Source organism: Sebastes fasciatus, chromosome 3 (genome assembly GCF_043250625.1).
Source record: "Sebastes fasciatus isolate fSebFas1 chromosome 3, fSebFas1.pri, whole genome shotgun sequence".
In the NCBI taxonomy this organism is placed as follows: domain Eukaryota; kingdom Metazoa; phylum Chordata; class Actinopteri; order Perciformes; family Sebastidae; genus Sebastes; species Sebastes fasciatus.
This window is the reverse complement of record NC_133797.1, coordinates 42,456,784-42,469,016: the sequence shown is the minus strand read 5'-3', so window position 1 is coordinate 42,469,016 and position 12,233 is coordinate 42,456,784. Positions and strand designations below refer to the sequence as shown.

The 12,233-nt window shown below is 42.6% G+C and overlaps 1 protein-coding gene across 1 annotated transcript in view; it reads right to left on the bottom strand.

Annotated features, from left to right (window-relative positions):
* lcor (ligand dependent nuclear receptor corepressor) overlaps nt 1-12,233 on the bottom strand; it is a 110,138-nt gene that overhangs the window by 41,215 nt on the left and 56,690 nt on the right. Inside the window, exon 2 of the mRNA XM_074631245.1 lies at nt 2,408-2,473. Coding sequence (XP_074487346.1) covers nt 2,408-2,473 — 66 coding nt within the window. The remainder of the gene's footprint in view (nt 1-2,407; nt 2,474-12,233) is intronic.

Here is a 12,233-nt window from a genome sequence, read left to right as displayed (position 1 = left end):
TTTTCCTCTCGACCATGAAGGGAAACAGATGACTCATCCACTTCTGGAGACTTTAACTTTGTAAAATCTCTAAATGAATCCAGTAAATTGTTTGATTTCCAGCATGTCTGTAGTCAGAGACGTCCTGAAGTCATTAAAACATCTATTTCAAAACTGTAAAAAACAACATTGTGACCTAAATAACATACATGCTGTTATTGTATTGCGTTGCATTGCAAAAATGACTTGCAGATTTGATATGATTACATGAATGCAAACACAGGACAGCTCTTATCATCCTCACTAAGCCTTAATGAGGAATACTAACAAACACAACATGTATTTCTGTTATTGCTGTTTAATCCTGCTGGTCTCGCCGCTCTGTGGAGGTTAATGTCTGTCCAACACTCAGTCTGGTGATTTAACAATAGCAACGTTGTCTCTCCATCTTTGATCCATCCAATCATTTAGTTTTCTGCTCTATAATGAGCATTACAGCCTGACATGGCTGTAACATCATCACATCATCGCTATAAACTGATTTCTATTAGTGATACTGACTCAAACAGCTGGATCGGGTTAATACATTACATACTGGAATTTTACCTCCTGTTACTTTTTAAGATTTTTTACCAAGTTGCTGCTCCATGATTTATTTTTTTAATAATAAATAACAATGCATTAGTTTTAAACTATCTATTTATTTTAGTGCTGTCAAAGTTCACACAATAATACGGGTTAACGCAACTTCATTTTAACACAACTCATTTCTCTAGTGCATTAAGTTGCATTAATGCTCGATTTTTAAGGTTGCAGTTTTAAAGCTAGAGTGAAGATCCTGGTCTCATCTGAACCTAGAGAACCTGATGAATCCATCGGTACCAACCATGTCACACTAGCTGGTCACGAAGGAGGTTAAATAACGCTCCAAACTTATACTACCCACTGAGCAAAGACACGTCCAAAAGACGTCCACTGAGGAGCCAGAATGAAACGTTCAACCATTGATGTCAACCTGAGTTGCACGTCTGCAGACGTCTAGAAAGACCCCTAACCAGACATTCAAATATTGAACCCAACATGCAACGTTAAACAGACATGATCTGAGCGTCTTCCTGATGTCACGTTTGCTGCGTAAATGTTGGCGAGGAAAAACTGTCATGTCCATTTTCAAAGGGGTCCCTTGACCTCTGACCTCCAGATCAGTGAATGTAAATGGGTTCTATGGGTACCCACGAGTCTCCCCTTTACAGACATGCCCACTTTATGATCATCACATGCAGTTGGGGCAAGTCATAGTCCAGTCAGCACACTGACACACTGACAGCTGTTGTTGCCTGTTGGGCTGCAGTTTGCCATGTTATGATGGGAGCATATTGTTTTATGCTAAATGCAGAACCTGTGAGGGTTTCTGGATCAATATCTGACATTTCCAGTAATAAATATGAACATACATTTGCATAAAGCAGCAGATTTGCTCACTACCATGTTGATAAGAGGATTAAATACTTTGAACAGATAAAAAATGTGCAGTTCATTTGCGATTAATCAGTTTAATAACTTCACTCACAGATGATGTTCACCACTTCTATCTATGTGAGATCTACTGTTGACCTGCTATCTCCCCCTAAAGACCCCCTAAAGACCTCCTAAAGACCACCTAAAGACCCCCTAGACCCCCTAAAGACCCCCTAAAGACCTCCTAAAGACCCCCTAGACCCCCTAAAGAAGACTAAAACGGCTCTATTGTGGATGTTAGGGGGTTAAGTGAGAAACTAAATTTCAGGAACATCTCTGGCGTAACTTTAGCTGACGTTGGCTGCAACCTTTGACGAAAAAGACAATAGCGGACCGGACCGACCGGTTTGTGTAGGTCACGCTCCGGTCGGGAACGCTGGCTGCTTTAGTCACGTTTAACCTGCAAGAATCAGAAGATCTCTGGCGTCAGAGAGAGAGCAGCAGAAAGCAGCTCTCTCCAGCTGTTTGGGGACATCTGTCCGGTTTTAACAGCATAAATGAAACATGTCTGCTGTATGAATTAATCATATTGTTATGTATTCTAAGCAGTTTTGGCAGTATTGTTGATTCTGCTGGTATGGCAGTACATGTCTGTAAGACAGCTCACTGGACAGATAGATCATCAGAACGTCCATGTTGTAAACAATGAGCTCGTATTAGAGCTTTAAATGAAACCGTGCATGCAGAATAACGTCTGTAAACAGTAATCCACAGGGAATCAGAATCATAACACTATTGGCAGAAAAAAATTAAATATTATTTTCCTTTTTACAGATTTATTTATTGATTAGTTTGACTGTAAATCACTTTGTAATTCTGTTTTGATAACTAAAAGACAAGTAAAGATTGTTTTAAGGTTTGTATAAGGTTGTATTTGTGAGAGCATATCTGTGTGTTTGAGCACGCTTACCTTGGAAAAGGGTGATATCGTTGACTAGTCCCGGCCCAAACAAGCCTTCCAAGATGCTTTCAAAGCCTGTGAAGAAGAAGAGGAGAAGAGATGTGATGTTAAAGCAAGCCGACATGTTTACCATCAAAACAACGAATGACAGCATCTTAAATACTATACGTAGGGAAACGCTGTCAAACTGACATATTAAAGCATTTTGAGCCATTGTTTTATCTTTTGAAGGATTCGGAACATAAAATGACAAAGTGCTTTTCCCCGTGGGGTTCATTCTGCTGATGCACAGCATCCGCTGGTCTCCCATAGCAACGACAAATAACAACAACAACAACAACAACAACAACAACAAAAATAGCAGCACAACGTGGTTTGTTATCTGAAATCGTGAATTTAGACTGAGGGTGAAAATAAACATGTTTCACACATTAAAAGAGTAAAAAGACAAATTCACATGAAAGGAATGTACAATACGTGTGTGTGTGTGTGTGTGATGGGTTATATATATAAAAACACACCCAAAGGACAACAATAGGTAAAAATATTACCATGACAAAAAATCCCCAGTACATTTTAGATATTAAAACATTTCACATCTAAAAATAAACAGTTTAGTAAAGCTCAAACTAAACAAAAAGAAAACATAGAAGCTGTAATAATAATAATAAAATCACTCACACTTTTAGACACACTAACAATAGACAATGATGTGAGAGCACAAAACACGCACACACACACACACAATAGACAAGGCCACACAAAAACAGAAACACAGAGAAATATCTACGACGAGGATGACGAGCGCTTATTATGTATACACACACACAATAGACGAACACACACACACGCACGTGCGCCTATACAGCCAGGGTGTGGAAGCATTTATTAGTCACTATGCACACACACACACACGCACACATACACACGCACGCACGCACACGCACGCTCACACACCCTCGTCTTTCTTCTCAGCTCTTAAAGCAAATTAGCGTTTACCTCTAATACACCAAGCTATTGTCACTCACTTTTTATTAACTGTAAATACCCTCGTTCTGCTGTTGCCTGGCAACCGCATACAGAGAAACATAAATACATATTGCAATTTTCAACCTGCCCCCCCTCTCCCTCCTCCACCTCCCCCCCATCCTCCATTAAATGGAGATGGAGGCCGACAGAGAAACAGAGACAAAGACACGTGGATGTGTGTGAGCGGGTTTTTTTAGCATGGAATGGAACTGAAAGGTTACCGGAGCACATATATATACAGTATATATATATATACATATGTATATATATATACACAGTATATATATATATATATATATATATATATATATATACAGTTCAAGTATAGCCACTTGTCAGGCCACATACTTAACACCGTCATGAACCAGCCTGATAAGCAGCAGCCTGCGTCGATATGTGTTTCCTCCGTTATAAAATCATTACGGCCGACCTCCTGACGGCAGCAACTTCAGTTCAGTCTGGAAGTCTTCGTCAATCTGTTCAGGTCAAATCAGTACGGAGCATTTAAATCACGCCGCCCTCAGAGACCGCCCGCAGGAACAGCGCGTGGCGGCTGCGTGATTCACGCGTCGAGTGTTCACACCAGCTGCATTCCTGCTAGGGATGCTCATTTAGAAACATGTTCGTAACCGATAACCGACACTCGTTAACCGATATTATTAACCGTTAACCGACAAGATTAGTGCCTCGCATGTAGCGGAGCGCCAGCTGCAGGAGCACAACAGATAACCGAGTCTCCAGTTCCAGATAATATAGTCGCTTTTTAACAACGTGTTTCTGACTACATACACGGCGCTCCAAAACGATGCAGGACAGGCGAGGCAGCGCCATGTGCACGCAAACGCGTAGTTAAAACGGGTTAAAACAGGTTAAAACGGGTTAAAACAGGTCCAAACAGCAGTCCAAATTCAAAACATTCGAGCCGTCGCCCATCTGCTCCTCCGGTGTGACTTATAGCAGTAAGCACACGTTTTCACAATTTAAGGGTTACCTTCCAGATACGACCACGTTAGCCTAACGTTGCGACCATGTTTCCTTAATCTCTGAAGACGTATCGTGGTGATTTTATGATTTATTACAGTATATATATACATTACATATTGGTCCTTTAAGCATGTGTTTAAAGGATTGTCCACAAGAGACAGGGACCAAATCATACAAGATATTTATTTTAGTATCTGGATTACTAATTCTTCCAACACGTCATGTCGGGTCTCTTTGGGGACTACAGCTCCTCAGATGCTATCGAGGAAAAGTCAACCCATCACCAACGTATTCGTCCTATTGCTCAAAACCAACATTCTCCTTATTCCCTCCTCCCTCTTCGCTTTCTTAAATTAGTACCCCCCCCCCCCATTCAGTCACACACACACAAAGTTCCCTTAAACCTGCACATGCAAGATTCATGCGGCCTACAAAGGCAGCTTTGATAACAAAAAAACGGAAGCTTCAAAGAATTTTCAAAAGCTTCAATTTTTTCCCTCCTCTCCAGCTGCTGATATGCACCGAAATACAGCTCTCCTTTCAAGTCAGGTGGTGGTTGGGGGGGGGGGGATAATTAGGGTTGCTTCGCTGCAGTGTGAGAAATCAGCGCTGAAAGTCAAAGTTACACGCCCCCCCCCCCCCCACCATGCTATTTGGGCCACAAGATGGAGAGTGTTTTCATATTTAAAGTGACAGTCACAAAATGCATCTCCAGTGGCGGAGCATGCAGCGTCAAGTAGAGGAAGACCCACCCCCCCCCCCCGATTGGACAGATGAGCTCCAGGATGTGATTGGACAGACGAGATTAGGGGATGTGATTGGCTAAATGAGATAACAGCCACAAAGTCTCCCTGAAGCCACGGACGGGCAAAAAGCTCCAGAAATGTAGGTCAGTTAGTCGCCGGGCCCAAAAGCATTCACACATGACATGGTAGAGAGAGACCCCCCCCTCCCACACACACACACACACACACACACACAGTATGGCATCTTGGATTCTGTCAGTGTGTTATGCAAAAATGCACGTGTATATATATATATATATATATATAGAGAGAGAGAGAGCTGTCCCAATCTCTGAGACCTCCATCGTGTCACTTCGTTTCACGTCACAGAGTCGAGCGTTGCAGCCGAGAGCAGCGTGACACAAAAGAGACTAACACAAGCACAAAAACACACGTACACAAATACATGCACGGAGGGAGGAATCACAAGACATCCAGCTAATGCACTATTAAATCTGCACCAGAAGGGATAACAAAACAACTAACAACACAGACTTCAAATATGTGAACAAATACAAAAAAGAACTGTTCAAATATTCACACACATAACGTGATTATTGTATACGTGGTAATTTGTAAATAATAGTAATAATCCACCATTAAAACTCCGTACTATATTCATTCATGGAGCTCTCCAAGTCACTGCATGTTCTACAACACTGTCCTGCACATATTTCAGAATAAAAGCCTTGTGTTAACAAATGAAGGAATTCTGTCCACAGAAAAAAACACGCTTGAGGGCTTTTATTTTGAAATGAAAGCAGGAAGTGTTGATTATCTTGCTGTATGATGACTGTCAAACGATCACTGTCTGTTGTTGCGGTGAACCGCGCGGCTCGCGTCCAAAATAGGCGAGACCTCGTCCCTAGAAGAGACGCAGCTGAGACGGTCTGTGTAAGTTTGGATAGTTTGTTTATTAAATCCAGAGTGGCAGAGGCGGGAAAAAGACTTGTGTTCTTGTTTTATCTTCCCTCATACTTGCCAACCCTCCCAGGTTTCCTTTTGGGGTCACAACTCTCCCGTATTTTTCTGATTTATGGCAATTTTTCACACTTTGTTTTTTCCTTTTTCGTTATCTCAACCTGTTTCTGGCGCTGTACAGCGGGTATAAGACTGTTTCCACCCGGACGACAATACAGCTACACCTGATGTCGTTTACTGGCAGGAGAGAGCCGCTCGCGTCACAACGCAGTTTGAGCTGCGCTCGGCGCACATCACATCCCAACGCCACGGCAAAGCCGGCGTGGCGTGGCACAAGTCGTTGGAAATAAGAGCGCAGTGGTGCCGTTGTCAGAGAACTAAGAAAAAGAAATACTCAGGGCAGAGCAGGGGGCCAAAAATGAATTAATGAATGACTGAACATGAACATTTCATAACTGACTGGGACATGATAGATGTATCTGCCTCAGTGTGGACATGGCAACAGGGAAACCCAGCGAGTTCTACAAAAACAAAAACACTCCCAGTGCTGTTGGAGCTGCTCAGAAATTCATTCAGTATATGCTCGAAGAATCAAAGCAAACAAACACGCACAAGAAAACAGCATCTCTGCAGTTTCCATGAGAGCCGTGGAGAAGGAATCCGACCCTGAAGGAAGCGACTGAACAGGGAGGGAACACACAGGAACCGAGAGCCCACGTTTGGCTTTCTTGTGACCATTGGACCTGAGCTATATATAGTGCAGCATGAGCATTAATAATTTAGCATGACCAAAGCTCTTAGAACAGCAAACCCCCCCCCTCGCCTGGCCCTGATCAAATCAATACCTAATTAACCCTAACAGGGGTCTGGGCTGAGGAGGAGAGGAAGTGAGACAACATGTATGAGAGAGACGGGGACCATCAACAAGACAAGTCAACTGAACACATCACACCCGACGCTGGTCGTGGTCGTCTTTACTCCGGACGCCCGGACGGGTTCTACCGGTTTATTCAAGGTTACTTCCAGAATCACAGACTTGAAGAACATGAACTTGTCTAATTTAGATGTAACCATAATGGTGAGGTTATAAAGACAGTACAGCTGATATGATTGGATGTTACGTAGTCAGCTGGACCAATCAGTTGATGCATGAGCCTCTAATGGTGAAGCATGAATTAAACAGTTGATGATCAGTCAGCACAACGTCAGCACTCTGCCTGGACTCCGTTAGCTACCGCAGCTACAGCCCACACAGCCGGGACTACCGGCCTCCACACGGCGGCTAGCAGCTAACGGTGCTAACAGCAGAGAATTGTTTGTTTCATTGCAACTTCAGCGCCCAGCAGCAGAGCTACACCTCCGCCATTTTGGACTGAAAGCGACTACCGGACATACTCGCCAACCCTCCCGAGTCTGCCGGGAGACTCCTGTTTTTCATTGCCCTCTCCTGGTTTCCCGTATTTCTCGCAATTTATGACACATTTTCAAACCTTTTTTTTTCTTTTCGTTATCCCAACCTGTTTCTGGCGCCGTACAGCGTCTACTAACCCGACTGTTTCCACCCGGACGACAATAGAGTTACACCAACTGTGGTTTACCGGCAGGAGAGAGCCGCTCGCGACACAACGCGCTTTGAGCTGCGCTCGCTGCACATCACAATGTGCAATCTGAATTTGGGCTTTGCTCGATGCAGCGAATAGTCGCTGTGGCGCGCCGCATGCCGCTGGAAATAACAGGTTTCAGAGTGCAGTGGTCCCATTGTGGCGTTGTGTCTGAAAGGACCTTCAGAGAGAAGAAGAGAGAAATGGAGAGAACTAAGAGAAAGAAATACTCAAGCAGGAGCAAAAAATGAATAAAAACTGATAAATATAAGTTGATACCAGAGATTCACACAAGTTCATGTTATGTTTCTGTAGATTACAGAGATTGTGAAGTATAAAGTTGTGTTGAGAAGCCTTAAAAGTCAACGGTCCAACAGACCTCTTTGACCTTAATGATCTCTGCACTGCAATTAGCTTCAGTCATTTGAGGGTGCTTTTATAAAAAGGTAAGAATAACATTATTGGGTGTAGTTCTTTGCCCTTTGACCTGATTATAAAACATGTAATCCACTCTGGTGACAGCGAGGGACACGGCCGGGGGACTCGGGATTTGGACTGACACGAGGACATCACATGACGAGTCAGCAACCAGAAACACTAAAACTGAATTTGCTGGCAGACTAATCTATTTTTTCCACACGTTCCATATTTACTGTGATTCAGATTCAACTCAAAGTGACTGTACAGTTTGCTTAATTCGGCGGTAAGTCCAGTGGACTGTGAGATGAGATGTCTAATCTTATAGTTGACGGTTTTAATGTCTGAGTATGTTCCTTTGCATGCTCTTCATTATTAGGACACACCACCCAAAGCAGCATGAAGGAGATTGCTATCTTCTGCTGTGTACCAACATGCACATGATACAAATATGAAGATTTAGACATTTATGATTTCACAGATTTCAGTTGCTTTTTTACGCTTTGATTATCTGTCCCAACAACACTACAACTAATGCTTTCTATAAACCACATGAACCACGAGCTAACACATGCTAGTGTTGCCTGACATAGCAGCCTGATCTCACAGAAACACGTGAAAATGACCACGAAACAATGCCAACGGAAAGTCAATTACGATGCTTTGTCGTTGTGGACACACTCATTATCAGATTCAACAGAAATACGTTTCAATCAAAGTCGGTGTCGGTGTCAGGGTGGACGGGTCAAAACTTTCACCCAGGTGACCGGTGTTCGTGTCCCGCGTGAAACTACAAGTCAACGTTGACTTATCTTAAGGCGATGTATGTTATATCAAACATACTGATTTCAACCAAAACCAGGATCTTTTCTCAACCTAACCGAGTAGTTCAATTGGTGGTTGCACGTCATTTTAACACATTACCCCACCACGCTGTTAAGAGGTCGTGTATTTCTGTGAGATCACGTTGCAGCAGAAATAACTACAGTAGAATATTCAGCACCAGATATTATTTTGTTTAAGACTTGATGGACCGAAGGAGAGTGAACACGACTGCAGGTGGACAGAAACATCCAGAACAATACCCACGTCGCTCTGTTTCTGCTAAATGTGTTGGCAGGACCTCATGGTAGGATAAAAAACACCACAGACGTTGCATCATGGAGCATCCCGTTACTCGCCCACTTTCTCTTCTCCCTGTGAATTATATTTGTATTGTTTTCCCCCGGAGCCTCGTGGGCCCTCTTACATGGTCGGGCCCCTTTACATGGTCGTATGGCCCGTATATTTTAGAGACGGCGTTGGCGGGAAAATGTGTGTTGTCGGAACAGGGGACCGACGTGTAGTCTGTCACGTGTTGCGGCCGAGTCACGACAAGAATTTCTGACTCTCAGTCGTCTAATCTGACGTAGTGACCATCGTAACCGTGTGTAATATCCTGTAGTCTGATCCTGGCATAACATCAGCTAGGCTAACATGAGCCGTAGTTCATAGCTGGCCAATAGAGGGCTGCAGGAATGAGTCCTAAAACCTGAAAATGACTTTGTTAATAATCCTTAATTATGTTCTTGTGTTGTATTTATTCTGTTTTATTGAACATCGTTGAAAATAAGCGCGAGTCCTCAATGATTCCTCGAGCTGTAAATAAAGGTTGAATGAATGAATTCTAACTCGAGCTTTTCAACTTGTAGATTTATCTATTTTTAGCAACATCAGATTACAAGTTGGAGGGTCAGTGGTGGTGAAGGTGAAGGCATCGGACCGCGGTGTAGTTCCTTTACAGCCTGTTGGCTTTTTACTTCTCGGATTATCTTGCTGAACAAAACGTGTCAGTATCATAAACGTTTGTTTGCCACAGAGCTGATTTTCTGCAATAATCCAAACTCCAATGGAACAATCCCATTGCAGTTTTATGGAGGGAACCGGGGCGATGCTAACTTCCTGGTTGGCCGACAGAAACACGTCATCCCTGCAGCGCTCTATGGAATGAAGCCATAAGCAGCCAGTGAACAGATAACTCGCTGGTAAGCAGGCTATCTATTTGTTGTGTACATTCAATATGTACACTGTTACTACACTTTCTATTGTTGTGTTTTCTTTCTTTATTCTTTTATTTTCTCCAGAATGACACTGAGACTGGTTCCTGTACATTCTCTGGCCTCAGTAGTTGATGTGTTTCTGAGAGACCTTCATTCTTTGGATGTCTCTTTCTTTCATGTGACGTTCGTGACATATAATGTTCTCAGATGTCGCCCCGAGGACCGGCTGTCTGGTCTGACTGACTGGATGATGTTTGACTGACTGCTGGAGAGAAATCAAATTCAGTTTGACCTTGGTGCCTCGCTGGAGATTGAGGGTCTGATTTCAAGGCTTCAGAGGTCTCAAACAACCAGCAAGAGAGGAAGCAAGAAAAGCTTTACATCCCTGTCGTCAACACGTGATCACATGTTCATTTCTGACAGTTTAGTTTGCCCAAACGTTTCTACTATATTTGATTGCAGCCTTTTGGGTGAAATTTGGTAAAAAAGCGTCCTTATGGGGACATTAATATGTTAGTTAAAATATAGGATTAAAGATTGTTGGACAAGGAACAAGTGATTCGTCTTTGATATGGCTGCAGGAGCGGTTGTAAGGATTTATTAACATTGCAGATATGTGCATTTTTGCTCGATGTTTTGATGCAGATCCAAATGCAGATTAAAAATGTCTATCATTAAAACAACACATTTAGAAGGTATGAACTCTCTGAGTGATCCACAGTTGGTGTCATGCCATAAAAGTTTCTGTAAATTAAAAACTAAACTAAAAAAAAGTCATCACAGTTATAACTTACTTTTAACTGAATTAGTCTCTCCTGCCTGAAAGTATCAGTAATGAATCCCAATCAATCTTAATTTACTTTATTTAAGACCATAAAGCCTGTAGTTAAAGAAATGTATTGTATAAAAGAAATGTAAAAGGAATCCATTGCTACCAACCATGTCATGCTACCATGTCGGGAAAGAAGCTGCAGTATAAATGTGTTACTGTCTCCTATTCTAAAATGGTGTATCTGAATATTTCTGCATCCTGGGGTCCCTAAACAGTGATGAAGTCCATAAATCAGGTCTCACTGTAAAGCTGAGACTCTGGTGGATCCAATGAGCCCAACTGGATTCATGTGTGATGATGTTAGTCCCCGTAGGAGACATTTCATTGACCTCCCTGTATAAAATGACCTGTGGTGACCTCTAGGATAATCACAGCCTCATGAAACTTTACAACCACAAACTAGAGACCTAGAGCATTCAGAGGATGGATGGATCAAACTAGAGACCTAGAGCATTCAGAGGATGGATGGATCAAACTAGAGACCTAGAGCATTCAGAGGATGGATGGATCAGACTAGAGACCTAGAGCATTCAGAGGATGGATGGATCAGACTAGAGACCTAGAGCATTCAGAGGATGGATGGATCAGACTAGAGACCTAGAGCATTCAGAGGATGGATGGATCAGACTAGAGACCTAGAGCATTCAGAAGATGGATGGATCAAACTAGAGACCTAGAGCATTCAGAAGATGGATGGATCAAACTAGAGACCTAGAGCATTCAGAGGATGGATGGATCAGACTAGAGACCTAGAGCATTCAGAGGATGGATGGATCAGACTAGAGACCTCTAGCATTCAGAGGATGGATGGATCAGACTAGAGACCTAGAGCATTCAGAGGATGGATGGATCAGACTAGAGACCTAGAACATTCAGAGGATGGATGGCTTTCCTAGCTAGATTGACAATAAGGGGGTTTCTGAGCAGTTTTAGTGCTCGCCATCCAATTGCCAAAAAATGCAATTCTTGCAGAAATCTCCAAATGTCAAACGTTTTTGATCTCAAATCACGGCATGTCTTCTTCTCTGGTGTTCCTCGAGGTCTTGGTGTCTTAATGTGGTAATTTTTAGAGGGATTATTGATCATTTTTATCAATTCTCCAGTGGTTAAAAAATTGTTTAATTTAGCACCAAATCTGTGGAACAAACGGTATCAACCCCAGAAATTACTGCAACAACTTATGAGACATAATAGAACATGGAGATGACCATCAGATACTACTATCAT